The 26696-nt window shown below is 33.9% G+C and overlaps 1 protein-coding gene across 4 annotated transcripts in view; it reads right to left on the minus strand.

The window, feature by feature from the left end:
* The window catches only part of MED13 (mediator complex subunit 13), a 94727-nt gene that overhangs the window by 6563 nt on the left and 61468 nt on the right, over positions 1-26696 (minus strand). Inside the window, exons 13-28 of one of the 4 annotated variants that reach the window (XM_037004032.2) lie at positions 25561-25651; positions 25212-25426; positions 24736-24932; positions 23086-24002; positions 15909-16070; positions 13720-13943; positions 12252-12441; positions 10854-11316; positions 8992-9211; positions 8033-8224; positions 7613-7836; positions 4760-4902; positions 4102-4260; positions 3795-3980; positions 1999-2147; positions 412-585 (exon numbers count right to left, since the gene is read on the minus strand). In XM_037004032.2, coding sequence (XP_036859927.1) covers positions 412-585; positions 1999-2147; positions 3795-3980; positions 4102-4260; positions 4760-4902; positions 7613-7836; positions 8033-8224; positions 8992-9211; positions 10854-11316; positions 12252-12441; positions 13720-13943; positions 15909-16070; positions 23086-24002; positions 24736-24932; positions 25212-25426; positions 25561-25651 — 3906 coding nt within the window. Of the gene's footprint in view, positions 1-411; positions 586-1998; positions 2148-3794; positions 3981-4101; positions 4261-4759; positions 4903-7612; positions 7837-8032; positions 8225-8991; positions 9212-10853; positions 11317-12251; positions 12442-13719; positions 13944-15908; positions 16071-23085; positions 24006-24735; positions 24933-25211; positions 25427-25560; positions 25652-26696 lie in introns of all 4 variants that reach the window. The other 3 variants (XM_037004033.2, XM_037004031.2, XR_012130642.1) reach the window with 3 other exon arrangements.

Consider the following 26696-nt stretch of genomic DNA (forward strand, 5'->3'; position numbering starts at 1 on the left):
TTATAATCATGGAAAGATTCAGGTTTTAATCTTAAAAGACTACTACCAATTTATGACTGGACAGATGTGATTTTCTTAACTTTAAAATGCTCACCTAGAAAGTGAAAAGGTTAAAGTTAATATTTCTCCCAGCTCTAAACTTCTGTATGTCCAGTTGAAAATAATTAGAGCAAGGACCCCAGAGGTTTCCTTAAGATTAATTAAAAGTTCAAGTTTAATATAAACTTAAAAAGCAGAGTTTTCATTATTAGATAATTCTCTTTGTAACCTTGCCTAGAGAGTTATATGTGGCAAGGCATTTAAGACCTTAGTTAGACAAAAGCTGTGACTTCAAAAAAGCACTTTTATATTTCTTAGGACTTAAAGTCATCAATTAGCATTATTTAGGAACTGGCATAGAAATGGCAATACCTTAAGAAAAAGGGGACACTGATATTGTGCTTGAGGACATGCTGACCAGAACCAGTCAGGTAAGGGACCCGCTTTGGCAGTTGATACAAAGTAACCAAGGGCCAATGGTTGCTGAAGAATATTAGTTACTTCATCATGAGATTCTGTTGAAAGTAGCCGATCAGTACCCTGACCCTTAAAAAGACAAAATTAAAAGTGTGTTAGTTCATTTCATATACTGAGGCACTAGACAGAAATGCAGATGGTTTATTATAGCAAGCAGTTTCATTAGCTTATGACTTCAATTAAAAAAAATTATGGATAATAAAATCAATCGCTATGTACTTACAGGAGCACCATAATTAGTAGTAGCATTAGAATAAGTTTGAAGAGTTTCATGAGAAAATGAATATGTCAACTGTGTAACAAATCTGTATTATTATGCCAACCTCAGGTGTGTGTAAACTTTTGTGGCTGACTGAAAAATACAAATGTTCAATGGAATTTCTAACTTATTTCCTAATACTCTCTCAAACTAACTCCTGACCACCAGCTCTCAATCCAACAGGTGGATGAAATTTAGCTTTATTCATCTAGCACTACATATAAAGTGTAGTTAACAGTGTTTTGGAAAGCATTATGGCAACATGAATGGACAACTATTAAGTGATGCTCCTATCCTTTGGATTGATCAATGTGTTTCTTGGTATTTATTTTAAGGAAATAGATAAGAAGAAAAATGATAAGCACATAAATGTTCAATATATTACCTATAACAGAAAAAAAGACTTAAATGTCCAACATTTTGGGAACGATATTAAAAAATTATGGTAAAACAACAATGCAATGTTAAAAAGCTGATTTTACTTAGTGTAAGCTACAATATAAATACTTGTGGAAGTAAGGTAATTGGCTAAAAGCAAAAAGTGTTTATTCAAGTGGTGAGATTACTGGTGCTTTTCCTAATATGTTGGGTTTTTCTGCCTCAGCAATCTCATTTCTTTCCAGTTAAAAAAGGGAAGAAAGGTTGCAAGGTAAGATTGGACAAATATCCTTCATTATTTCAAAAAGGCAGGTTCTAAACATATGCATCCTCCAATAATCAAATAACAACTACATATAATTTCACTCAAGTAAGATGTTAGTTAAATGAAGCCCAATTAGTTGTCAGTTCAAATAAAAGGATGACAGCCTACATCCACAGAGACAGTGGTCAGTGTTTTCTGTATTCTTATCAGAAAATTATTTCTATTATGTTCCTTGTCACAGCCCTGATATGAATGACAGCTCTTAGAGCAATATACTGATTCTCAGATAATCTGATCCTATACCTGAGTAGATGCTATGGTGAAATGTCAGGAAAATTACAAAAGAAACTAATACCAAGTAGTCTAGAAAGTATGAAGTCAGTGAAAGCAGAGCCTTAGACTCTCTTAATGTATAATTCAAAGTAATGATGTCTATAAGGCAGAAGTGCATGAATCTACTGTAAAATCTCACTTCTTGCTAATTTCCAAGGGAAAAATAATTTTATTTCATATATGAATCTATTACTAGGTTAATGAATGAATGACATTTAGATAAGCTGAACTTTTCTAACAGGGTTACCTTGCCAGCATCACCTCCATGGGGGTAATGAGATCCTGGGGAATGTACAGGAGATCCCGTTGGAGATGCAGGAAGAATATTAATGATATCAGGGTCAAGATCATCTCCTGTGTCTAACAAATCAAAAATACCCATACCATCTGCTCCATCTATACAGGAGAGAGAAAAAAATTACATACTCTATTTTTCTTATCCCATGTTCATTTACAGGACAGGGCTAAAATAAATTAATGAATTTTAACAAAAAAGGAGTTAATTTAAGTAACATCTACTGAATGTCCACCATGTACCAAGTATTGTGCTAGGAGCCATATAAAAAATTATGCATTATAAGCAAGCATGTCTGAATAATGGCCCCCCACCAATGATGTCCACATCCTAATGCCAGGAATCTGTGAATATGTTACCATAAAGAACTTTGCAGATGTGATCAAGCTAAGGGTCTTGAGATGGGGAGATTATACTGGATTTTCCAGGTGGGTCCAATGTAATCACAAGGTCCTAATAAGAGGGAGGCAGTAGGGTTAGAGTCAGTGAAAGAGATGCCACAATATTACACTGCTGGCGTTGAGGAAGTGGCCGTGAGCAAGAAATGCAGGTGGTCTCTAGAAACTGGCAAAGGCAAATAAACAGATTCCCCTTTAGCACCCCCAAAATGAACCAACTATACAGACACCTTGTCTTAAGCCCAGTAAGACTGATTTTGGGCTTCTGACCTCCAGAACTGTAAGATAATAAATGTGTGTTGTTTTAAGCCAGTAAGCATATAGTAATTAGGGAATCAACAGAAAACTAATACAAAGCAAACAGTGCACTGGAAGTGAAAATGTACTTAAAATGAGACTATCTGTGATAAATACTTTAATTCTTTATTAAAAATATTCAAGTTACTGCATAACACATTAAAAGAAGACAATAGTCAATACTCATCCTTATGACTTTATAGATGTGCCATCTACAAAATGCTATCTGTAAGTCTGTAAGTTCATCCAGAAAAGTTGCATCCCTACTCTAGCAGTTGAAGCACTATATTATTTTGGTGAATCAAGATAGAAAGGGATATAAAATGAGCTGCAAAGTTTATGTACAAGTAACAACAGTACAGGCTAAACCTGTACAAATATTTTATGATCAATGTTGCCATTTCAGGTATGGGATAATTCACAGAATTTATAGCATTAGTAAGGTAGAAGAATAGTTGTATTAGTTTCCTGTTGCCACCATAACAAATTACCAAAACTTGTTGACTTACAACCACACATATTTATTCTTACAGTTCTAGGGCCAGAAGTCCAAAATCAGTTTTACTAGACTGAAATCAAAATACTGGTCATTTGGCCAAAGTCAAAGTGCTGGCAGGACTATACTTCTTCTGGAAGCTCTAAGGAAAAAATCTGTTGGTCTTTTCTAGCATCTAGAACTGTATTCCTTGCATTCCTTGGCTCATGGCCCCTTCCTCCATTTTCAAACTCAGCAGCATAGCACCGTTTCTCTTTGACTTAGCTTCTCTCTGTTTCCATCACATGGCCTTCTCTTTTGTGTATTGTCAAACTTCTGCCTCCCTCTTATGAGGATACATGTGATTGGTTTTAGAGCCCACCTGTATAACCCAGAATAATCTCCCCATCTCAAGATCCTTAAGTCAATCACATCTGCCATATAAAGTCACATACACAGGTTTCAGGGACATTCACAGGACGTAGTATGTTTTGGGAGGTGTTATTCAGCCTATAACCCAGCCATAGTCATCAGGACTTATTTTATATTTGCAAACCGTTAAAGGACAATTCACCTACCATTGTTGGGATTGAAAGCTAAATCCAAATTTTCAGTGGTATAAGTAGCTGAAGCTACTTGCACAGAAGCAGAAGTAGGAAACACAAGTATGTGAGTACATGATGTATCCTGGGGGGTGTTTAGCTGGGAAGTCTGCATGTTAAGAGTGGTGCTTCTTCCAAATACAGAACCAGTTGACACAGAATCTGAAAAGAAAATGAAAGGTTTTTTTTTTTTTTTTCAATAAATGAAGAATCACTTTTAGGTAATACTTAGAAACTTAAGTGTATGAAGAATCAAATCTGATATAAACTAAAGATAGCTAACCTGGCATAATAACAAAAGAGCCTTGGGGTTCCATTGCTACCAAGCAAGCACTGAGAATGCTGGGAGAGTCTGCAGCAGATATACCACACATTTTACACATGTCTTTGAGCCTTTTACTTAGAGACTGCAAGTTTCGACGACTCAGCAAACAGCTCCAATCTGTGGGTATCAACAGTAAAGAAATAATATCCAAAGTAACAGATTGTTAACACCCCGTAGAACCATTTAAAACAATGGTTTTAAAATCAGTGTATTTCCCAAATACAAGTCATCATAAAGCTAAAATTCTCTTACTGCTGATGTTGCTCAACATTCTTTATCCCCCAACTTTAATGTGTGTCAATATTATTAGTATCTGTTGAACAGAGGATGAGTTAAATAATAAGCACAAAGGAGAAAAAGTGGAAGACAACAAATAAGAATAGCAGTAATATCACCAATATAAAAGTTGGAATATAGTAAACTATCCTTTTAAATTTTCAATTAAGCCATTTGTGGCGTAGATATATATATGTGGTTCCTCTTTAAAAACAAAACCAAAAAAAACCCCCCTAGGTTTTATAACCTTTGCATTTTATTCTATACATACACAGATGTGTTCTGAACAGTGTGTAAATTAACATAAAACAGAAATTTAAGTACTAAATAATGATTTTACCTTTCAATTCTCCATGACCAATCCTTCCTAGACGGCCAATTACAACTCTCCATGGCAATGAACTCATCTGTACAAGTCCTAAGCACCACTCCCAGAGTTTCTGTAGACCAAATCTTCTAGCAGATCCTTTTTTCCGACGAGCCCTTTTGTACAGAATAACGAGAGAGTCACACGTATTTCTAAAATTCATCTGATAACATTTAAAAATAGCTCAAATTTGTAAAAAACTGGTCATTAATTTTAATGCCTGAAACGTTTAACACAAGTCCTAAACAAGAATATATATAAAATCATAGGTTTGGCATGCTAATTTTTTAAAAATTCATTCTACAAATATACTTAAAATGAAAATGTGTGCATAATCCACCCAGATTCACCAGAAACACTGCCTTACACCAGAGATTGGTAAAAGTTTTCTTTAAAGGGCCAAAATTTAAGCTTTTCAGGCCATCCAGATTCTGCTACAATTCAATTCTGCTGCTGCAGCATGAAAGCAACTGTAAACGATACTTAAACAAATGGATATGACCAGATCTGGCACACAGACTGTAGTTTGCCAACCCTTGCTCTACACTTTAAGTTGAAGATTATCAAACAAAACAGCACACTCTCAAACCAAACAACATCCTTGTGTTTTCCTCATGCATGTTCTGTATTAGGCAAGTGTGTAACATAAGCACTCTGTGACTCAGCAACAGTAGCCACCATTTATTGAGTACTTACTACTTAGCAAGAATTACGCCCAACTGACATGTACTTCATTTCATCTTAACAACCCTGAGGCAGATAAAATTACCCTCCCAATTTTACAGAGAAATAAACTGTATAGCCCAGCTGGCTAAAATAATTTTCTCAAGATCATATAGTAAGTGGCAGAGTTGGGATCTGAACCCAGGTCTCTATGACTCGAGTTAAACCTCTTACTCATTATCACTTCTTTCAGTAAAATGGCAATACTATCTTTGTATTGGAAAGGCAGTATTATTTCTCTGCTCTCCTTCTCATCCTTAACAGATATGCACTCTTTCCAAAGCTCACTTAATTAGCACAACTATCCCATTTAAAATAGTCAAAATTGGTATGAATTACTTCTCTAAGGTTTATAAAATAGTCTTTATAACCAATAAGATAAAATCAGTATTTCTATATTCCACTTTTTCAGTACCACTATAACCTAATAATCATTAAATAACTTTGCATGTAACAAACTTCTGAACTTAAAGGAACAGAACCTTTATATAGCAAATAAGAAAATATATAGTAAAGAAGAAAAAACCAAATCTTAAAACTGAAAATTACTTCGTGAACTTGTTTTTCACGTTCTTACACTGGGTTCACTAGTCTTGAAACACGTTACTAGAAATGTCTATTAAGTGGTAACTCATAATATGAGGCTCACCCGTTATGACCTATTAGTTACAGCCTTCATAATAACTAGCTGTTATCTCTTATGAAGGTTCCACTTAAGCAACATTGTGGTTTCAACATTCACCTATAATATCAAGTCCCCCCACCCCGACATCCCATTGCAGTCACTGTCCACCAGCATTAGGAAGATGCTATAGAGTCATTACTTGTCTTCTCCATGCTATATTACCTTCCCCGTGACCTACCTATATTATGTGTGCTAATTATAATGCCACTTAATCCCCTTCTCCCTCCCTCCCCACTCACCGTTCCCAACCCCTCCCCTTTGGTAACAGCTAGTCCCTTCTTGAAGTCTGAGTCTGCTGCTGTTTTGTTTCTTCAGTTTTGCTTTGTTGTTATACTCTACAAATGAGGGAAATCATTTGGTACTTGTCTTTCTCCACCTGGTTTATTCACTGAGTATAATACCCTCTGGTTCCATGTTGTTGCAAATGGTAGGATTTGTTTTCTTCTTATGGCTGAATAGTATTCCATTGTGTATATGTATCACATCTTCTTCATGCATTCATCTACTGATGGATGCTTAGGTTGCTTCCATTTCTTGGCTATTGTAAATAGTGCTGTGATAAACATAGGGGGGCATATGTCTTTTTGATTCAGGGATCTTGTTTTCTTCGGGTAAATTCCTAGGAGTGGAATTCCTGGGTCAAATGGTATTTCTATTTTGAGTTTTTTGAGGATCCTCCATATTGCTTTCCAAAATGGTTGAACTAATTTACATTCCCACCAACAGTATAGGAGAGTTCCCCTTTCTCCTCACCAGCATTTGTTGTTCCCTGTCTTTTGGATGTTGGTCATCCTAACTGGTGTGAGGTGGTATCTCATTGTGGTTTTAATTTGCATTTCCCTGATAATTAACAATGTGGAGCATCTTTTCATGTGTCTGTTGGCCATCTGAATTTCTTCTTTGGAGAACTGTCTGTTCGTATCCTCCACCCATTTTTTAGTCGGGTTATTTGCTTTTTGTGTGTTGGAGGACACTCCAACATTTAAACAGTAAAATTTTCATTCAACAATTTTATAAAAGAAGTTTAACTCACTCAGTTAATTGGGAACTATGTCTTAGATGATACATGAGGAAAGTAAATGCTCTAGGGTGCGCTATTAGTTTTTTTTTTTTTTAATTACAAAGGCTTTCTCATTCCATGTTTCAAAATTCTTCAGGCTAAAATCATTGCCTCAAGCTTTATTATATAGAATTTAGAAACCTTGGTCTTTTTTGTCTGTGTAACAGAGATTAATCAAAATTATTTCTCCTAATCATATAAATATTCACTACAAAAAAAGTAAAAAGCACCCACAATTCCAAGATTTAATATCTTAATGTATAGAAACTTCCAGTTTTCATTAAAAGTGAAACACTGTATATATGTATAAATTTTTTAAAATGGGATGATAATGATACATTTAAGAAAATATAAGTACCTATTTGGGACATCAATGTTAATAATACAAGTTTCTAAAAGTTCTCCATATAAATCTGTGCAAGATGCAAGAATCCATCTTTGATCATGTGATAAACAGTAGCCCACAAAAAGAACATTGTATTTCTGTCCAGCTTCTCCAAATGTTTCTCCTAGTTCTGTCTGTTTATCCTTCACTGGAGCCAGAATAAAAGGAGGTGCATAAAGTCGAATACACTCTGGTCTCTGTAAAATAAAAAATTAAAATACTATGATACTACTACACAATCACAGAAAAATCTTTCATTGAAAATGTGATAAATCCCTATCAAATTATAACCTAACTGAAAAATGAGAGCTAAACAGAGAAGTACTTAGTTTTGCATAAGATCATAAAATGTATAGTTATTCAGTAACTGGTAGTAATGGAAAACATACTTACATCAGGACTTTTAAGAGCAGTTTCCATGGCTAAACCTGGACCAAAGCCTGTCAATGTTTTCACATTGGTTGATGTTGGAAGTGGTCTCCGACACTGGGTAAAGGCCGAAAAAGCCAGGGATTTTAAATGCTGGGTATAGATTTGTCTATCTTCATGCTTCACAGGTTGCAACAGGTACTGACAAGGAACAATCTAAGAATTATAGGCAAGTATTACAAATGTTAAACTTCCAACAAGAGAATAAAAAGAACTGAGAGTTAAGGGGTATGTGGGGGGGACTTGGTGAAGGGGAGAGCCTAGTAAACATAACGTTCTTCATGTAATTGTAGATTAATGATACCAAAATAAAAATAAAAAAGAACTGAGAGTTTAAAACCCTAAAAACTTTACAAGAAAATTAAAATAAAGCCTAATTAAAACAATAATCTAAAGAACTGGTTTCCTACCTATTACAGGTTTTTAGTAAAGTCAGTTTTGCTAACAAGACCTTTAAAATTTTCTACACAGCAGTTATATTAGTTAACTCTGCCAGACTATTCCTGTTGTAGTCTATAGAGATATAATTCAGAATCTCTGCAAGCAATTTAATATGGCTAATTTCTTTCTACTTTTACTTGTAACCTGTCTTATTTAGAACTATAGCTTATATATAGGTCCATGCTCTAGTTCTCTATTTAAGCTTATGAATTAAAAAACTGGCTGATAAAAGTAACACAGGAGAAACATTTAACATGGTTAATACAATCTTTTTATTCTCCATTATTACTGTGGTATGATTGTAAAGTTTATCTTCTGTAAGCTTCCTGAAATTTTTATTAGAATATCACTTAAAGCAAAAATCAATATAATAGAACCCAGCTTATAGAAAATCCATTTGTATACAGAATACTATCTTAAAACTTTTGTCAACAACAAACCCATTTCATATAAATTTAAATTGCAACATTTATCATTCTTACCTGTACAGAAACAGTACTCTTAATGTGAGGAGGAAGAGTCTGGACCATTTCCAGAAAGCATCGAAGTAGTCCCAAAGTCCATACATTAGAAGAATTAGTGCTCTCATCTTTATTTTCATATGTGAAAGGATCAATTATATAAATGACAATTGCAGGTGGATAAGTGATTGCATGTGAATCACCATCTGTGGGGATGCCCACTTTATCCCGATCCATTGTGCTAAAATTTGAGATACAAATAAGACAGGTAAGAAGTTCTACCATACATTTCTTGGGGTAGCATCAAAGCAAGTTAATACCCTCTCTCCTTTTTTTGGTGAGGGGTGTCAGAGAGCCTCTCTAAAAATGAGGGAAATCTCTTTCTCTCCAAAAGAAGCATAAACGTTGTATACACAAATTTCATGGTGTACAAAGAGCCTTTGTGTTAAGAGGTCTTACATTGAAAAAAAAAAAGGAATAGAGTTCTTAAAAGCCCAGAATAACAGAAACACCAGGGAGCTCAGCACTTAAGTGATAAAACAGGGACAAAGACAAGTTAAATGAGCTGCCCCAGATCACAAAGCTGGCTAGAAGTGGAGACAGGAAAGAAACCAGGTTTCCAGACTTGATCAAATGTTCTACTACATTTTTAGGCTATAACATTTATTTCATACTTCATAACGTCAACAGTGAATAATCTTCCTTCTTTGATGGTGATGTGATTTTCAAAACTCCAAATCTATTTAAGATGGTCAAGATGGATGGATCAATCTGGGTAATCAATAGTTTTTTTTGTTCACATAAATAAGTATAACCTTGGGCAAAACTGCATCTGGGTAGCTGAAAGATATGCAACCAAGCTCAGGCTAATGTAAAAAGGGAAGCTCACTCAATACCTTCTTCAGAAAAAGAATAGAGAGAGCTGCCATCGTTGCTGTCATTTCAAAGTGTATGGAAGCATTGCAGACAGTACAGCACTTAATGTATTACATCCTGTTGCTCCCATTTTACAGATAAGGAAACATGCTCAGAAAGGTTGGATAACTTTCTAAAAGTCACACAGCCAGTAAATGGCAAAGCTGAATTCAAATCTTGGTATGACTCAAGCTCTGAACAGGCTTGTTCAATAGTGACTTCTAAATCAATGGAGTCATCTGCACAGGTAAATCTACTTAACAGTTATATCATAGAAGAGATCCAAACATCACAGAATAGTTGTACTAAATGGTTTTCAAGGTCTTAATTCCCATCCTGAGATTTTAGGATTCTATGATAAAAACCAAGACTCTTCATTATAATTTTGTAATTAGAAAAACTAAAATTTCAAGGATAAGACCAAAAAACTCTGTGTTCATTCATAATGACTTTTGACTTACTGAGACAAAAAGAAGCATCATATATTTGTATTTCCACAAAGACTAGTACAGGCATACCTGAGATATTGTAGGTTTGGTTCTAAACCACTGCAACAGAGCAAGTCAAATGGATTTTTTGGTTTCCCAGTGCACATAAAAGTTATGCTTACACTATGCTGTAGTTTAGTAAGTGTGCAATAGCATTGTCTTAAAAAACAAGGTGCATACCTTAAAAAATACTTCATTGTTAAAAAATGCTAACCAACCCTTGGGCTTTCGGCAAGTCTTAAACACCGACTACAGATCATTATAGTAAATATAATGATGAAAAAGTTTGAAATACTGCAAGAATTACTAAAATGTGACAGAAGACACAAAGCAAGCAAACGCTTTTGGAAAAATGGTGCTAATAGACTTGTTCAATGAAAGGTTGTCAAAAACCTTCAATTTGTAAAATATGCAGTACCTGCAAATCACAATAAAGTAAAGTGAAATAAAACAAAGGTATGACTGTATATTTAAAGGTACCTTTCAGACACATCAGGATGCGGCTGAGTGGGAAGTGAAGATGACTCTCCAGAAACCCCAGTTGTTGGTAGAGATGATGACTGTTGCCCTCCCAGCTGGCCATTCTGAACTGTACTCGCTTGTGTAGATACAGATCCTGCAGCACTACTGTTCATACTGCCGAAGGGTGGAAATGAAGGTAGTTTATTTGATGATACTCCGCTATTCAAGCTGGACGATGATGAAGATGAAGTTGAAGTTGTGGTCAAAGTTGAATTAGCTGTGGCAACTGAAGAAGACATGGTAACACCTGAAGTCATTGTCATAGTGCTGCTCGCTGCAGATGCTAGGGTGGCACATGGAGCATTAGCATTTCCAGTATTTGTCATCTGAGGTGGAGTAATCAAAGATTGACTTGTAGGGGCAACTAAATTTGGCTGGGAAAGTAGAGAGCTGTCCAATGGCTGGGAAGCAAGATAAGGACCTAAAGATAATAAAAACAGGCAGGATATTTAATTCTTTATTTTACTGATTGGTTTTTTAAAAAATTCTAAGTGAATAATAATATCTAGTTACTACTTTTTGGCAATTGCCTTAAGTTGCTTGCTAACAGTGTAGCAGATAATTCGCTTTCTATTTCCCCTAGAAACTGAAGAAATAAATTTTAAGTGGAACTGAAAAAGTAAACCAGCATTTTCATACAAAACAAAGAAAATGATTTCCATGAAAGTATAATAAAATTATATTTCCTACACATAGCTAATTAAATGTAAATATCTAGTAGATTTTCAAACCATTCAAGGGTTTCCTAAATCACAAGTTGAATAATATTGGCTAGACTGGAAACTAATTAAATATAAAATGGAAGAATGATATCATAGGTTCAAATTGTAGAAATACCTAATGAGAGTCAATATTTTAGTTCTGTGTCTCTTTAGATTCAGTCTAAAGTAAATCCATTGGTATTTAATTGAGGGGTGTTAAAAGAAAGTCTTAAATAATTGTCATTTTGTTTTTCGGTGTTGTAGAGGTAACTACAAGTTATTTTATCTTTAACCCATTAACAAATCAAGAATCTTAATGTTAATAAACAAATAAAAACACAAATTCATCAGATCTTACAGAAGCAACAGAAAATTATTTATAACCCACAGTTCCTCCCACCTGATGGGATCCCTACTGCAGGGATCAGCAAACTTTTGCTGTGAAGGGTCAGACAGTAAATATTTAAGGCTTTGCAGGTCACACAGTCCATGTCACAACTACTCAGCTCTGACCTTGTGGCACAAAAGCAGCCATTGACAATAGGTAAATAAATGAGCATGGCTGTGTTCCAACAAAAGTTTATATAAAAAACAGATGATGGACTGGGCCATACTTTGCTAACATTGCTTTATACAATAAATCCAAATCCAATACCTAGGTCATATCTGCAGACTTGTGCATAAAGCTTGAGTTTAGAAAATGCTTCATTGTTACCATCAGCTGCCTGAGAAAACCATTCTGCTACCAACTTTTCTGATAGTTTCTTTGATGCTGTAGATCCAACTCTCATGATCCCATCCGTCAATAGTCGAGAAATAGGTCTATGCTGACCCAATCGACAGGACTACACATAAACATACAGAAAGCAGAATTAGTGAATTTATTATAGTATTTGAGTATATATAATAAAATAGAGCATTGAAGCTATTTAAAATGACTTTTTATTTATAATTAACATTTGGGATAAAATTATCAAGGGTGAAATGCCAGAGATCTTTCCTTTTTACATTAGAAATCCATTAAATCTCTTTGAATATTAAGTATCTCCAATGAATTACCTAGGTAGTAATAATAATGGCACTAGAACCATGGGGTGTAAATAATGAATACTTGCAGAATACAGAAATAAGTGAGCATAAAAATGCTGCCATTTTAAGATGTACATTTACCCCAATTCATGTATATACTTATATCTCCATGTCAGATAAAAATAAATACACTCTCCCTCCAATTCTGTGGGCCACTGATATTTGTTACTTTGTGCTACTGAATTAAGGAAATTTAGACAGAGGATTTCTTTACTGTAGGACTTTCAAAGGCTTTAATGACCTAATATGAATAGTGCATCTCTAAAGGGTAAGATAATACACAATGTTTCCCCAAACCTATTTAACTATGGAACATTTTTCTGAGAAGATTTTGCAGGTCTAAAGTTCCAAATAACACTCTTTGGTATATTTCTACAAAACATACTACAGATGACTTGTAATTAAGCGCAACATTTCTAAGAAGCTAAACCAGCACAAACTAACAAATCAGGTTGTAAAAGAAATTCAATTTTAAAGACTGGATTTCCAAGCATTTATGGGAAAAGGAAGGTAAAATTAAGTGAAAGACTTTATATCCCACAGCACCCAAAATTTGTAAACCCTGCACTCAGTGATGCATACACAACATGAGAATTATTAACTTAAAGTATTAGTCAAGAGTTTCAGAAATGAAATGGATCTTGGATCTAGCATAAATTTATTTTACATATGAGGAAAGTAGGGCCTAGTGTCAGTACCTCAGATCCTAAATTCCAGGGCTAGAATTTTTATGAAAGTACTTCTTTTCCTATTTAAATATGCTACACTTTGTTTTAGAAAAATAGTTTGAATGGGACATGCATTGTCCTCATGATTTTTCCCCAATACAGTGATTTCTACTGTAACACATAGCATGCACATCTAATAAACAATTTGAGTTAAATGCTGTAAAGAACTTAACTGGCTAGTATCAGACCTAAATATCTAGTTTGACATTATTATTCTGTCCTGGTCAACCAAACTGCTCAGTATAATTTATATAAACATAAATCATACGGTAGTTTCTAAAATGCCACCTCTTCTTAAACACTTACCTCATATATTGCAGTAAGATCTCTAAAAAAGCTTTTGGCTCCACTTAACAAGGCTTCATTCTCTGGACATAGTACAACATAAGCTATATCTCTCTGAGATCCATAGGGTTCCAGCATAAGTCTCTCCCAATAAGGAAGAGCGAATGGAGAAAGCACCAGAAAATCATAATCATAACCCAACAAAAATGTGGGAATTGGCAGTGGTTCTGGAGATTCATCAGTTCCTAAATAAGAAATAACATATTTTAAGAAAACATTTAAAAGCAGTATATGTCTTCTTTTTATTTAAATGTCAAAGTTACTGAAGTCATTATCAGAAGTAAAAATATTGAAGAAAAAAATACTCAGCCAATGATTGAGACTGTTCTACAGGTAAGAATTTGCTTAATGGTCTTTATAAAATACATGACTTAGACCTTCATTTAAATAAAAATAATTAATTTGAATGAAAACACTTAGAAATACAAAAGAAAACATGGGAAGGGACTTGTAATAAATTTGGACTGGAGAAAGTCTTTTAAAGCATAACAAAAATCTGTCCATTAAAAACTGATTAATCTGACTATACATATTTAAAATCGTGGTATGAGAAAAGCACTATAAAAAAAGCCAAAGGAACAACAACAAATTGGAAAAAAGATTTGCAATGTGTATGACAAGGGTTAATTTCCTTGCCATATAAAAGGGAACTATAAATCTATAATAAAATGATCAACAACTTACTAGAAAAATGGGTAAAGGATATGAAAAAAGTTCACAGAAAAATACCTCTTATGCATGCATAAAAAGATGTTCAATCTTATTAAAAGAAAGCAATTTAAAATAACAGCAAACAATTGTAACATTTACTATATGCTAGGTACTGTTCAAAGATCTTAACATATATTAACTCATTTAATCCTCACAAAAAACATATAAAGTAGATACTAGTATTAACCTCATTTTAGAGAAGAGAAAGCTGGAATGGAGAGGTTAAACAACTTGTCCAGCATTACACAATAAGTGGTAGAGGTAAGATTAGAACCCAGGAAATCTACCCTCACACAGTCTGTACTATTGTACTTCTCAAACTATAATGAAACAACCATTTTCACCCATCTATTCAGCACCTTACTGGCAAGCACCTAGGGAAACAGGAATTTATTGGTGGGGGTTCAAACTAATACTGTAGAGAGTAACTGGGCAATATATATTTTTAATACATACATGCTTTAAGCCAGTAATGTATGACTTACAGAAAAAGAGTTGTAATGCTAATGATGGAAACAATCTACATGTCCATAAATAGTAGACTGATAGAGTAACATGTAAAGAACAATGGAATACATGCAGCTATTTAAAAAAAGAAAGATAGCTCTATATGTACTTTTCAGTAAGGTACAGAAAACTCTGTGTGTGCATTGGTGTCTGTGTGTCTACTATTACAGAGTTTTAAAAATAATGTAGAAATATAATTAACATGCATTTTCCACCATATTTCAAGGTTTTTTAAAAAATGAGATTTAAATTAGCCACTAACAAAAGGAGGAAAAGGAAAATATGAGCATATCTACTACTTTTGTATGTAATCCAATCTAAAACCATGCATAAAAGTCAAATTCCACTGTAAGAATTATTATTCCACATATATTTTAAAAGCTCCAATTAAAACCCACCTTTCACAACCTTCTACACCTACACATAGTTCAAGCATTTTGAATGTTCTTTTCCATTACAGTTAACCATAATCTACTGTATACTATAATGAGAGTATTCATTTGCTATTCTTGTCACAACTAGCAAATTTCTGTCTTTGTTCTTTTTTCTTTAAATGAAGACCGTGGGGCCTTTTGACCCTCGTATTATCCCCTCCTCTTTATCCCATTTTTCATTCAATTTTGTAAAGTGATAATTTATAACAATAATGTTCAATGTTTTTAACAAAGTTGGCAGTATGATTCTTTCCTCACATAAAATACCTAAAAATAGATTGAAGTGAAGCTATTCTCTCTAAAGTGGGGTTAGAGAACCCCATAATTTGAATGTTGGAAATGCTGAAAGTAAGAAAGGCTAAGACTGACCACAGTAGCCTTAAGTCAAGAACATGCCACAAAAATATTTAAGGAAGACAAATGTGCTTATTCAAGTTTGGCACAAAAACTAAGAACTGATATAAAATCAGTTAATATACATTATTATAAATTACTTACCATAAGAGCCTCGGCCAGCCATTTTATGAAATTGTTGCCAAGTGAGAGGACCTTGAACTCCCCAAGGCCTTACAGTTCTTTTTTTCTGAATAGCATCCTGAAGAACTGGCTGAAGAGATAGGAGCATTCGAAGTATATCCTGTGAGCACTGCATATTAACATCTACAACCATTGAAAAAAAAATGTGAGTAAGAACTGGGATTGCCAGCACAAAGTAAAGTTTAAGGTAACAAGAAATAAACCTAGGCAAGTTCAGCTCTTCATCAAGATTAAGCATCTGCTTGTACAGAGAATGCAATTAGGTCTATTTCAAATGATCTGTAGAAGTGGTTCTTCTAAATACTTAAAATCAAGAAGAGACATAACAAGTTATTTAATTTATTTCCACAAAAAAATCATTTCATCAACTCAACCAATTTAAAAATTGATCAAATTTCTTCCCTTTTTGCATTTATCTTGGTTGTTTCTAGTGCTTGTAAGTATTTTATCAAAAAGAACTCTGCCTCACATTGCAATGAGTTATAAACTATGTACCATATTACCAACACTGTGATAAAATGACCAGATAAGACTGGTTATAATGATTAAAGTTTAATCTCTGAAAAATAGACTATAACAACTCTGAAGTACAAAACTTGTACAATAATAGATAAGCTTGTTTACACTGCCAGAAAGTGTAATAATATCCATAGATATTTTAACCTAGATTTACATATAATCAAATTATTATGACCTGCATTTCTCACTAACTAAAATGGGTATGAAATGTGCTGCTCTTAAAAATCCAACGGATTGAAAATAAATAAATCACTAAATGTTACTGATACAATTAATCTTCCCCTCCCCCCTCCCCATTGGTATGGTTCAGTTGTACCATTAAACCTGTTTGAGCACTCTGTTACATTAAATCTTTCAACTTTAACTCATTATTATTATAAATAAGCCTAATTTATTATTGCTGGATTTGGATTTAATTCCCTATATATAAATACTGTAACAGAAGTAATTTAATTTCAGATATATTGTTTAATTCCCTATATATAAATACTGTAACAGAAGTAATTTAATTTCAGATATATTGTTTGATAACTATTATGCTTAATAAACTATTGTATACATAATAGAATACGTAGTCATTGAAAGTGGTAACAGCTATCTGAAGTGGATTAATGACTAAAGCACTGGTAAATAAAAAGTAGGTTATAAAACCATCTATGGAAGATATATTACATAAATAGAGAAATGTGTATTTATATATGAATAGTCATCCAAAACAAAGTCTAGAAAACACTGTCATTAGTTAATATTGTTTATGATAATTACACGGGGAACTTTAAAAAACACATGTAGAATTCACCCTGAGAAATTGTGATTGGGGTGAAACTCAGGAATTTGCATTTTGATTTTAACTCAAAGAGATTCTCATAGAATCTTTCATTCTTTTAAAAGACATATTTACTGAAGACCTACTATGAGCCAGGAATTATGCTAGCTGCTGGGAATACTGTGTAAATAAATTCTTATTCATGTCTTCAGGGATCTTGTATGCTGTGGGGGAGACTGACATGAAAAGGAATATAAATGCATGCTGTGACAAGTGCCAGGTCTCCATTTAAGCTGAAGCCTAGTTAGAAAGCACTGGTTAAAAGCATATAAAATAATTTTTAAATGTGATAATGGAGGATAGACATTACAGGTCAAAATAGAACAGTTCAAAATGAAATAAATAGTCCAATAGTTCAGAAATAAAACCTCACATTTATGGCCAATTGGTTTTTGACAAAGGTGCCCAGACAATTTAATGAGGAAAGATATTCTGTTCAACAAATAGTCTAGGACAGTTGCATATCTACATGCAAAAGAATGAAGTTGGACCCCTTCTTTATACTATATACAAAAGTTAATTTAGAATGGATTATAGACCTAAACAAAAGTGCTAAAATTATAAAATTCTTAGAAAAAAACACAGGAGTACATTTTCATGACTTAAGGTTAGGCAAAGCCTTTTTAGGTATAACATCAAAAGCACAAGCAACAAGGGAATAAATTCATTAAAACTTGATCAAAATTAAAATTTTTTGTTTCAAAGGATACCAACAAGAAAATAGAAAAGACAACTCAAGAAACAGAAGAAATCATACATCTGATAAGGGACTTGTATCCAGAACATTAAACAACAACAACTCTTAACACAATAATGAAAAGACAAAAACCCTAACTAAAAAATGGGTAAGGGATCTGAAAAAACATTTATCTGAAGAAGATACAAATGGCAAATAAGCACATGAAAAGATGTTTGACATCATTAGTCATTAGGGAAAGGCAAACCAAAACCACAATGAGATAATACTGCACACCCACTAGGATGACTATAATCAAAAAAACATAATGACAAGTGTTGATGATGTGGAGAAAATGGAACCCTCACACCTTGCTGGTGGGAATGCAGAATGGTACAGCTGCTTTGAAAAATACTCTGGTAGTTCCTCAAGAAGTAAAACAGACAGACAACCCAGCAGGTCCACCCAAGAATAATGAACACATCTTGCACACAAATGTTCATAGCAGCATTACTCCTACTACCCAAAGAGTGGAAACAACCCAAATGTTCACCAATGGGTGAAAGGGTAAATAAAGTGTGGTACACCCAATACAATGGAATATTATTCAGTAATAACAAGGAATGAAGTACTAATACATGCTACAACACGGATGAACTTTGAAAACATTATACCAAGTGAAACAAGCCAATCACAAAAGACCATATTTATATGAAATGTACAAAAAAAGGCAAACCTATAGAAAGCAGACTAGTAGTTACCTGGCACTAGAAAGGTAGGGTTCAAGGGAAATAGGAAGCGACTGCTAATGGATACAGAGTTTCTTTTGGGGGATAAAAATAATCTAAAACTGGATTGTGATGGTGGCTACACAACTCTGCAAACACTAAAACCATTCAATTGTACACTTCAAATGGGTGAATCATATGGTATATGTCAATACAGCTGTTTGAAAAGGAGTGGTCATGCAAATACCAAATGATTTCTCTCATCTGTGGAGTATAACAATGAAGCAAAACTGAAGGAACAAAATAGCAGCAGACTCACAGACTCCAAGAAGGGACTAGTGGTTACCAAAGGGGAGGGGTGAGGGAGGGTGGGTGGAGAGGGAGGGAGGGACAATGGGGATTGTGGGGTATCATGATTGGTGCACATGGTGTGTGTGGGGTCACAGGGAAGACAGTGTAGCACAGAGGAGACAAGTAGGGACTCTGTGGCATCTTACTACAGCTGATGGATGGTGAGTACAATGGGGTATGGGGGGAATCTATAATAAGGGTGAATGTAGTAACCACATTGTTTTTCTTGTGAAACCTTCATAAGAGTGTGTATCAATGATACCTTAATAAAAAAAAAAGTGATCATGGAGTGGTGTGACGGTGGAGATAGACCAAAAATAGACAATTTTTACTTCTTTTCTGCAATGTCTAGATTCTTAACTTTCTTTCAAGAAAAAAAAAAAACTTTTTCAATCGTGAAAAAAACAAACATTACCACTAAAATATGCAACTTGTAGTTTGTAGACTTTTAATTCCCTCAAGCCAATATTTCAACACCTATATGCCAAGCACTGTTATAGATATTTGGGGTATTTCAACAAACAAAATAGACAAAACCCTTACCCTAACATAGAACTGCATGGACTGAACTTAATGGAGTGGGAGACAATAATCAATCAATAAATTATACAACATGTTAGAAGGTAACAAGCAAACACTATGGAAAAGAGCAAAAGCAGCAAGAACGGAGAACAAGAAGAGGGGTTTGCAATTTTATATTGTGAAGACAATATCTGACAGGATTTCAAGAAGACAGGAGAGTTATAAAAACCTGGGGAAGGAGTATCCCAGGAAGAGAAAACAATTAGGACAAAGGTTCAAATGTAGGAACTTGCTATTATTTCATGATGCTGCTATGATTTAATGAAAATATTCTAATACTGCAAATTTAGGTTTTATAGCACTGTTTTTATACTGAAAAATCTGAATTGAAATATAAAGACACTGCTCTACTTTTTCTTTTTTTTAATTATTTTCTTAACACAAGTTCTTAGGATGAAATTCATCTTTACAGGTAGTTTTCTGTTTACATCAATGTTTACTGTTAAGCAAAAAGTGTACACAAGGTGAGGCTCCGTATTTTCTATTTTTTGTAAAATAAGTTGGTTTTTTTGAGGTATAACTGCCACAAGTTGGTTCATTTCTTATTTTTTACTGACATATAATTCACATAACATGATATTAGTTTCAGGTATATAAAGTGATGATTAATTATTTGTATATATCACAAGATGATCATCACAATAAATCCACCTAACATCCATCACTGGACATAGTTACACGTTTTTTTCTTGTGATGAGAACTTTCAAGGTGAGGTAGTTCTTTAAAACAATAATAATAAAAATACAGTTCACTAATGTCACTGTTGTTTTGACTACAATTAATACCACTAAATTTTTGAGTCATTCCTTTGTGCCATACACTGCTGTTTTATACGTAATAGCTCATTTGATCCTCTCAACAGTATATGAGATAAATACTATTATTGACTCTATTGTAAGAAATTGAGGCACAAAGAGGTTAACTGAATTGCCCAAGGTCATAGTATATAGCAACAGACCCATGTTTCAAATGCAAGCAGTCTGGTTCCATAACCTATGTTCTTAGCTACTATCCATGGCTGAAAATAATCCTGCCTTTTTTCTGAACATCTGACATTTATTTATACCTTTTTCTTTTTAAATTTGGTCCTTCAGTATAATGAGTTTGATTAATCATTAAACTATGTCATGAACAAAATATTAACTGTTGATCCATGCACTGCCCTATCTTATTTCACAGATTTCCTTTAATAATAATATAAATAACTGTGCTCTCACTGTCCAAAAACTAGAACATTATCAAAACACTTATAAAATACTTCTCCCTAACTTATCCCTCAGCTTTTAAGAATTAATCATCCTGAATTTTCTGTGCATTTAAAAAATATTAGTTTTGTTTGCTTTAGAACTTTATAAAACAGGATATTATATATAATCTTCTGTGACTTGTTCTCTCTCCTTCCCCTCAATACTAAGATTCATGTATATGTTAGATGGTTTTATTCATTTTTCATAGCTTAGATAACATTCTATCTGTTCTATCATAATTTTATCCATTCTCCTGTCAATGGGTTATTTATCGAGTTATTTTTACTTCTTTCAACCCCGCATCATAATTTTAGTTCCGAGTAATATGTTAAGCAATTTAAAGGTAGGATGTCTTCACATCTCCCAGAGTACCAAGCAGATTGTTTTGCGTATGTGACAAAAAGATGACTGAATTAGCAAATGATACAAGGATAAAGTAAGTTATTACATGGCACATATCACCTAAGATCATAGATTCTTACCCAAAAACATATTTTGAAGGAAGTTAACTTTCTGTAAAATAACTAAAAGTTGCTCGTTAATTAACGGCATACTGAGACATCTTTAAAAAACTGTATGTTGGCTGTGCCTGAAAGAGAAATATCTAACTGATGATTTTACATATAATAAATAGTGATAGTGGCAGTTTTAATTAATTTAGCACTTAGTATTTTTCAAGCATTGTGTTAAACACTTAATATGGATTACCCAATTAGATCTTTAAACTGCACAGAATTATCTGACTTCGTATCCATTGTGCCTGTGTGACATTATTTGACACTATGATCATTCTTTCCTTCTTTAAACATTTCCTCTACCTGGTTTTCAGGACACCATACTCTCTTGATTTTTCTCCTACTTCCTTAGTTTCCTATCCTGGATCCCTCCTCCTTCTTCCCTACTTCTAAATGTCAGTTCTATCCTTGGACTTCTCTATGTATAGTCACTCTCTAGGTTATTTCATCCGATTCCATAGCTTTTAATACTGATAATTCACACAAAATTTTTTGATCTCCAGCCCCAACTGATCCTGTGATTTGAAACTCTTATCTCCAAATGTGTACATGACTTCTTGATGTCTCCCTCCTCTGTAATTAGCACCATGATTCATCCAGTTGCTCAAGCTATCCTTGATGCCTCATCTTTTCTTATATGTGTTAGGAAATCCTGTAAGTTCTATTCCCAAATATACCTAAAACCCAGTACTCATATCTCTATTGTTTCTATGTTGTTTAAGATACCATCATCTTTCACCTGGACTACTGTAATTGCTTTCTAACTAATCTATCTGCTTAAACTCTTATCTTTATTACACTACCCACAACACAATAGCCAGAATGATCTTTTAAAAATAAATAGAAAAAGAGTATAACTTTTCTGCTTAAAACTGTCTCATAGCTTCCCATCACTCTTAAATTATGAAGACTTTATATGGCCCATAAGGCTACATGATTTTGGTGTCTGGCCACCTCTTAAGACTGCATATCCTACCAGTCATTCATCAACAAATTCATTTCCAGCAACACTGCCTCCTTAGTGTTCCTCAAACATATTAAGCACACTGCTCCCTCAGGGTCTCTGCACTTTGCACTGCCTGAAATACTCTTTCCTCAATCAGCCACGTAGCTCACATTCCCCCAGTTTACACAGGTCTTTGCTCAAATGTCCCTCAGTAGTATCTTCTCTAACCATACATCTAAAATAGCACAATCATCATTTTTCAGTCCTTTTCACCTGCTTTTTCTTCAAAGCACTTGTTACTATCTGATACTATGCGATTACTTATTTTTTGTTTATTTAACTTTCCCCACTTTATTGTGGGTTCAGAAAAGGCAGGAAATCAGCACTGTACTTCATAAAAGAACAGTGTCTGGTACACACGAGATGCTGAAAAAATATTTAATGAGTGAAGGAATGTTGAATAAAGCAGACAACTACCAATCTTCTAATTAACATGAACAAAGTCTTTTATACTTCCTCATAAATACGTAATTACAGACTTAAATAACCATATCTTTATTGGTGAAATTAAACTGTTGGGAAATTTTCCCTTTAAAAATGTCATCCTTGAAGGAATTTTAAGTTCAAATTTAAGTGTCTCTATTAGTTACATGTTAGACTACCTTTAATACTTTTTCCTAGAAAGAACAGCAAAGTCAGACAGCTAAAGGAAGAGAAAGAGAAAATGTATTCCATTAGCATACTTACCATTTCTTTTGGACCAGGGGTGTAAGCATGAGCTTTTTACAAGTGCTTCATCAACCTTTCCTCCTGACATGTTATCCATGAACTGACGCCCATGTTCTAATGCAAGGTAGCAGTCATTGCAAAAGTCCCGCTCTTCAACACGTACCCAATTGCTAATTACACCAATTTTGGGAAAAAGATCTTGATCTGCTGCTCCAAAAGGTGAAAATAAATTAGTGCACTGATCTTGTAGCAATAATATCAACTCATCAGGCAATTTTTCAGATTCCTTTAGTCCTCCATTAACATGTTCAGCAGAAGTAGCCCTGAGAGCATCAAAACGTTTTTCTGCTTCTTTGCCGCATTCTGTGTTGCGTCCTATGATATCCAGTTCATCTTCAAGAAATAATCCTGAATTGTTTCCAAATTTTCTGTTCATGACAGCGCTGAAGCCGCAGGTACACCTATACTGTGCTTCCTGCGTTGGATCTGGAATGTAAACTCCAACATCGGCACCCTTGATGTTCATGTTGCAGACACAGATACAGCAACTATCAAAGTTACAGTCCTTAAACAAATTCATAACTGATTCTGAAAGAATGAGGTTTACATAAAGACTATGTGCTTCAGGGATGGAAGGAACAGTTGCAGGTTCAACAGAATTAAGGGGTCTGCATGTAGACGGGGTGGAAGCTGGTGAATACAAGTCTGAATTTTCATACTTGACTGAACCTTGAGCACTAGCAGGTCCACCAGCTCCACGAGGAGTCCTTGGAGTCCTTGGAGTCCTTGGAGTTGGAAATCTAGGGGTAGATGGAGAAGGAAGAATTCCTGCTCCACTGTTACTAGGAGGTGCACTGCTAGGAGGCATCCCAAAAGAAGTATGAGTTTGAGGTGTATAAGCAGGGCCGTATTCTTGATCCATAGTACTTCCATCACTACTGTCACCAGGGTATAAGAAAATCAACACATAAATAAAGGAACATATTAGTAATTTGAAATAAAGCTAAAAATGTCCAAAATGTTTTCAGTAACACTGAAAATTATGAACGCACAATTAGTGCAAAAATTCCAAGTACAATTAAATGTAATTCTGGTTAATATTAACCACTCCAGGTGGTGGCTGTGGGTTAAGGACCAACTAATTCCAAAATTATAAATAAAATCTGTGTACACTTCTCCACACCTAGACATCCACATTTACTATCTGACCATTTCCTGTACTACAAATACCCATATATCATTGAACCTAAGATGCTGATTGTTAAAAAAAAAAGTCTGATTTTAGAGATGTTTACATGTAAAAAGGGACAATGGCAATTTTAAGATGCTACCAATTCTAAGACATCCCAATTTCAGAGATATTAATATATGAAAAGTGTGTGAAATATGTGAAATGTGCAAATGAACAAATAGGAGTGATTTAGAATTTTAGATAAAAATAAAAGGTGCTTCTGAAGACAAATAAAACATAACAGGCTTAAGTTTTCCAACAGCTTATCCATACCCAACTAATATCATTATAACTTATTAATCAGAAAACAATTTAGAATTTTCAAAACCAGTAGGTTATTTCCAGGTATCATCATACCAGATACTTCTATGAAAAAAAAAAATTAAAGGTATGTAAACATTCACAGACTACACCAATAATAAAAATCTAAATCATACCCCTCCTTGATGAATGGCATTGCAGGCCCTGAAGGAAGCAATTCCAATTTTCCAACAGTCCAACTCTGACGGTAAATACACTCTTCTGGCAATTTGACAGGAGGCAGACATTGGCTTGGTAGAGTTTTTAGAGGTGCAAACATGGAACATCCCACAAGAACTTGACAAATTTTAGGCTTATAGACATAAGAAAAATCCTACAATATAAAGACCATGACCTTTAGCATCTTATTGAGGGGAAAAAAAAAACAAAAACAAAAAACTGACTCTAGCCTTTTTTTCCTTTCTTTAAACAAAATATAAGAGGTAAATATAATTTTCATAATCTCATTCTTAATAGTGTCACAATTCAATTTTCGAAGCTGTTAACTGTAAAACTAGAATCACTACAAAAAGATTTTTTAGATATAACAAGAAACTAATATATAAGAAAATACAGGAAGTGAACTATTTTTATAGAAAAATAAAATACTTACTTTAATTTCAGAAGGTTTTGGGCTACAGAATCCTTCATCGACCTCAATTTTGAACTGTGCTCCTACACTAGAACTATTTCCATCTAGAATAGTTCCACCAGGTGTTATATCCATACTACCGTATTCTTTATTACTCATATTCATTGGGGAAAATCCCATGATATGTTGTTCCAGTGATGGTGGTGTAGGATACATTTTATGAAGATCTGCAGTGCCTATATTTAATGAAACACACATTTTAACTTAAGACTAAAAAGAGGTTAATCTGTGTTTAAAACAAAGCGGTGGGGGATTTTGTTGCAATTAAAAGTTTGCAGATTTATCTTGAGCACATATTTGGTAAGCTTACTTATGCAAGATAATGGGTCCAGACTTCCTGCCTTTGCTTCCTTGCAGCTGGATTTATCATCTGAACCATTAGCTGATTTTTTAGATCCAGGCTATTAAAAAAAAAAAAACCCACATATTTATCTGAAATTTTACATCCAATGTGATCAAAATAGTAATCATTCAGATGTAACTTGAAAACAGAGCCCATTCATCAAAAGAAGTGTTTTGAATTTGTGCTAGGGCCAAAAAAATACTAGATACAATTTAAAAACACAAAACACATTGCAGACAATGAATCCAGATTAGTTTGTTTATTTGACCAAAAGTTCCTCCAAAGAAAATGACCAATACTTTCGAAACACACAGAAACAAAAATAACCTACTACTTAGGTTAAAACCTATTAAAATTAAAATTAAAAAATGAGAAAACATGCAATAAGAAGCGTTTGTAATGAATATCTAGTAACTGAATTGGTTCCTAGTAAAAATTACTTGTTAGCATTCATCCCCTTTAAAGTTTCCTATATAATCAATCCCCCTCTGAAGTCTTATTTATACTTTCACATTGTTTAATAATCTCCTTACCCCTGTAAAAATGTATAACAGGTAAAAACCAATAAGCAAAAATTCAGAAAGATCTCATATGATAAAGCAATAGGATCCCTAGCTAAGTTTTAACACTTTGAACAGACCAAGTTTCAGCATCTCCAATCTTTTGTTATTAGAACTAAGAACTTAGTTCCATGTTTCCTATTAGCCTCTTTGTCATAAATATGTAGACTGAGTTCTGAATAGAACCTTTCTCTTTTAACCACAGTAGAGCCACAGTTGATAACTTAAATGGTAGCAGAGAGAAATTATAAAAGTACTAAAGTATTCAGGGATACATTTACTAAGTAAATGCTACCCTAAAATATACTATATTATGGGATATAGAGTTGAAGTTTATAATATAGCTGTATCTGTCTTATGTCACTTAATTGAAAACACATACGCATATATATGTATGAATACATATGGACATAAAATATGCATATACACTGTGTATTTATATGTACATATAAAAAAGAGGATTAAAAGTATGTTTTATATAGGACAAGAAAGACCAAGTGTACTGCAGAAGTTTCCAAGTGACCTTTATACAAATGAAAAAGG

Source organism: Manis javanica, chromosome 4, assembly GCF_040802235.1.
Source record: "Manis javanica isolate MJ-LG chromosome 4, MJ_LKY, whole genome shotgun sequence".
Classification (NCBI taxonomy): Eukaryota; Metazoa; Chordata; class Mammalia; order Pholidota; family Manidae; genus Manis; species Manis javanica.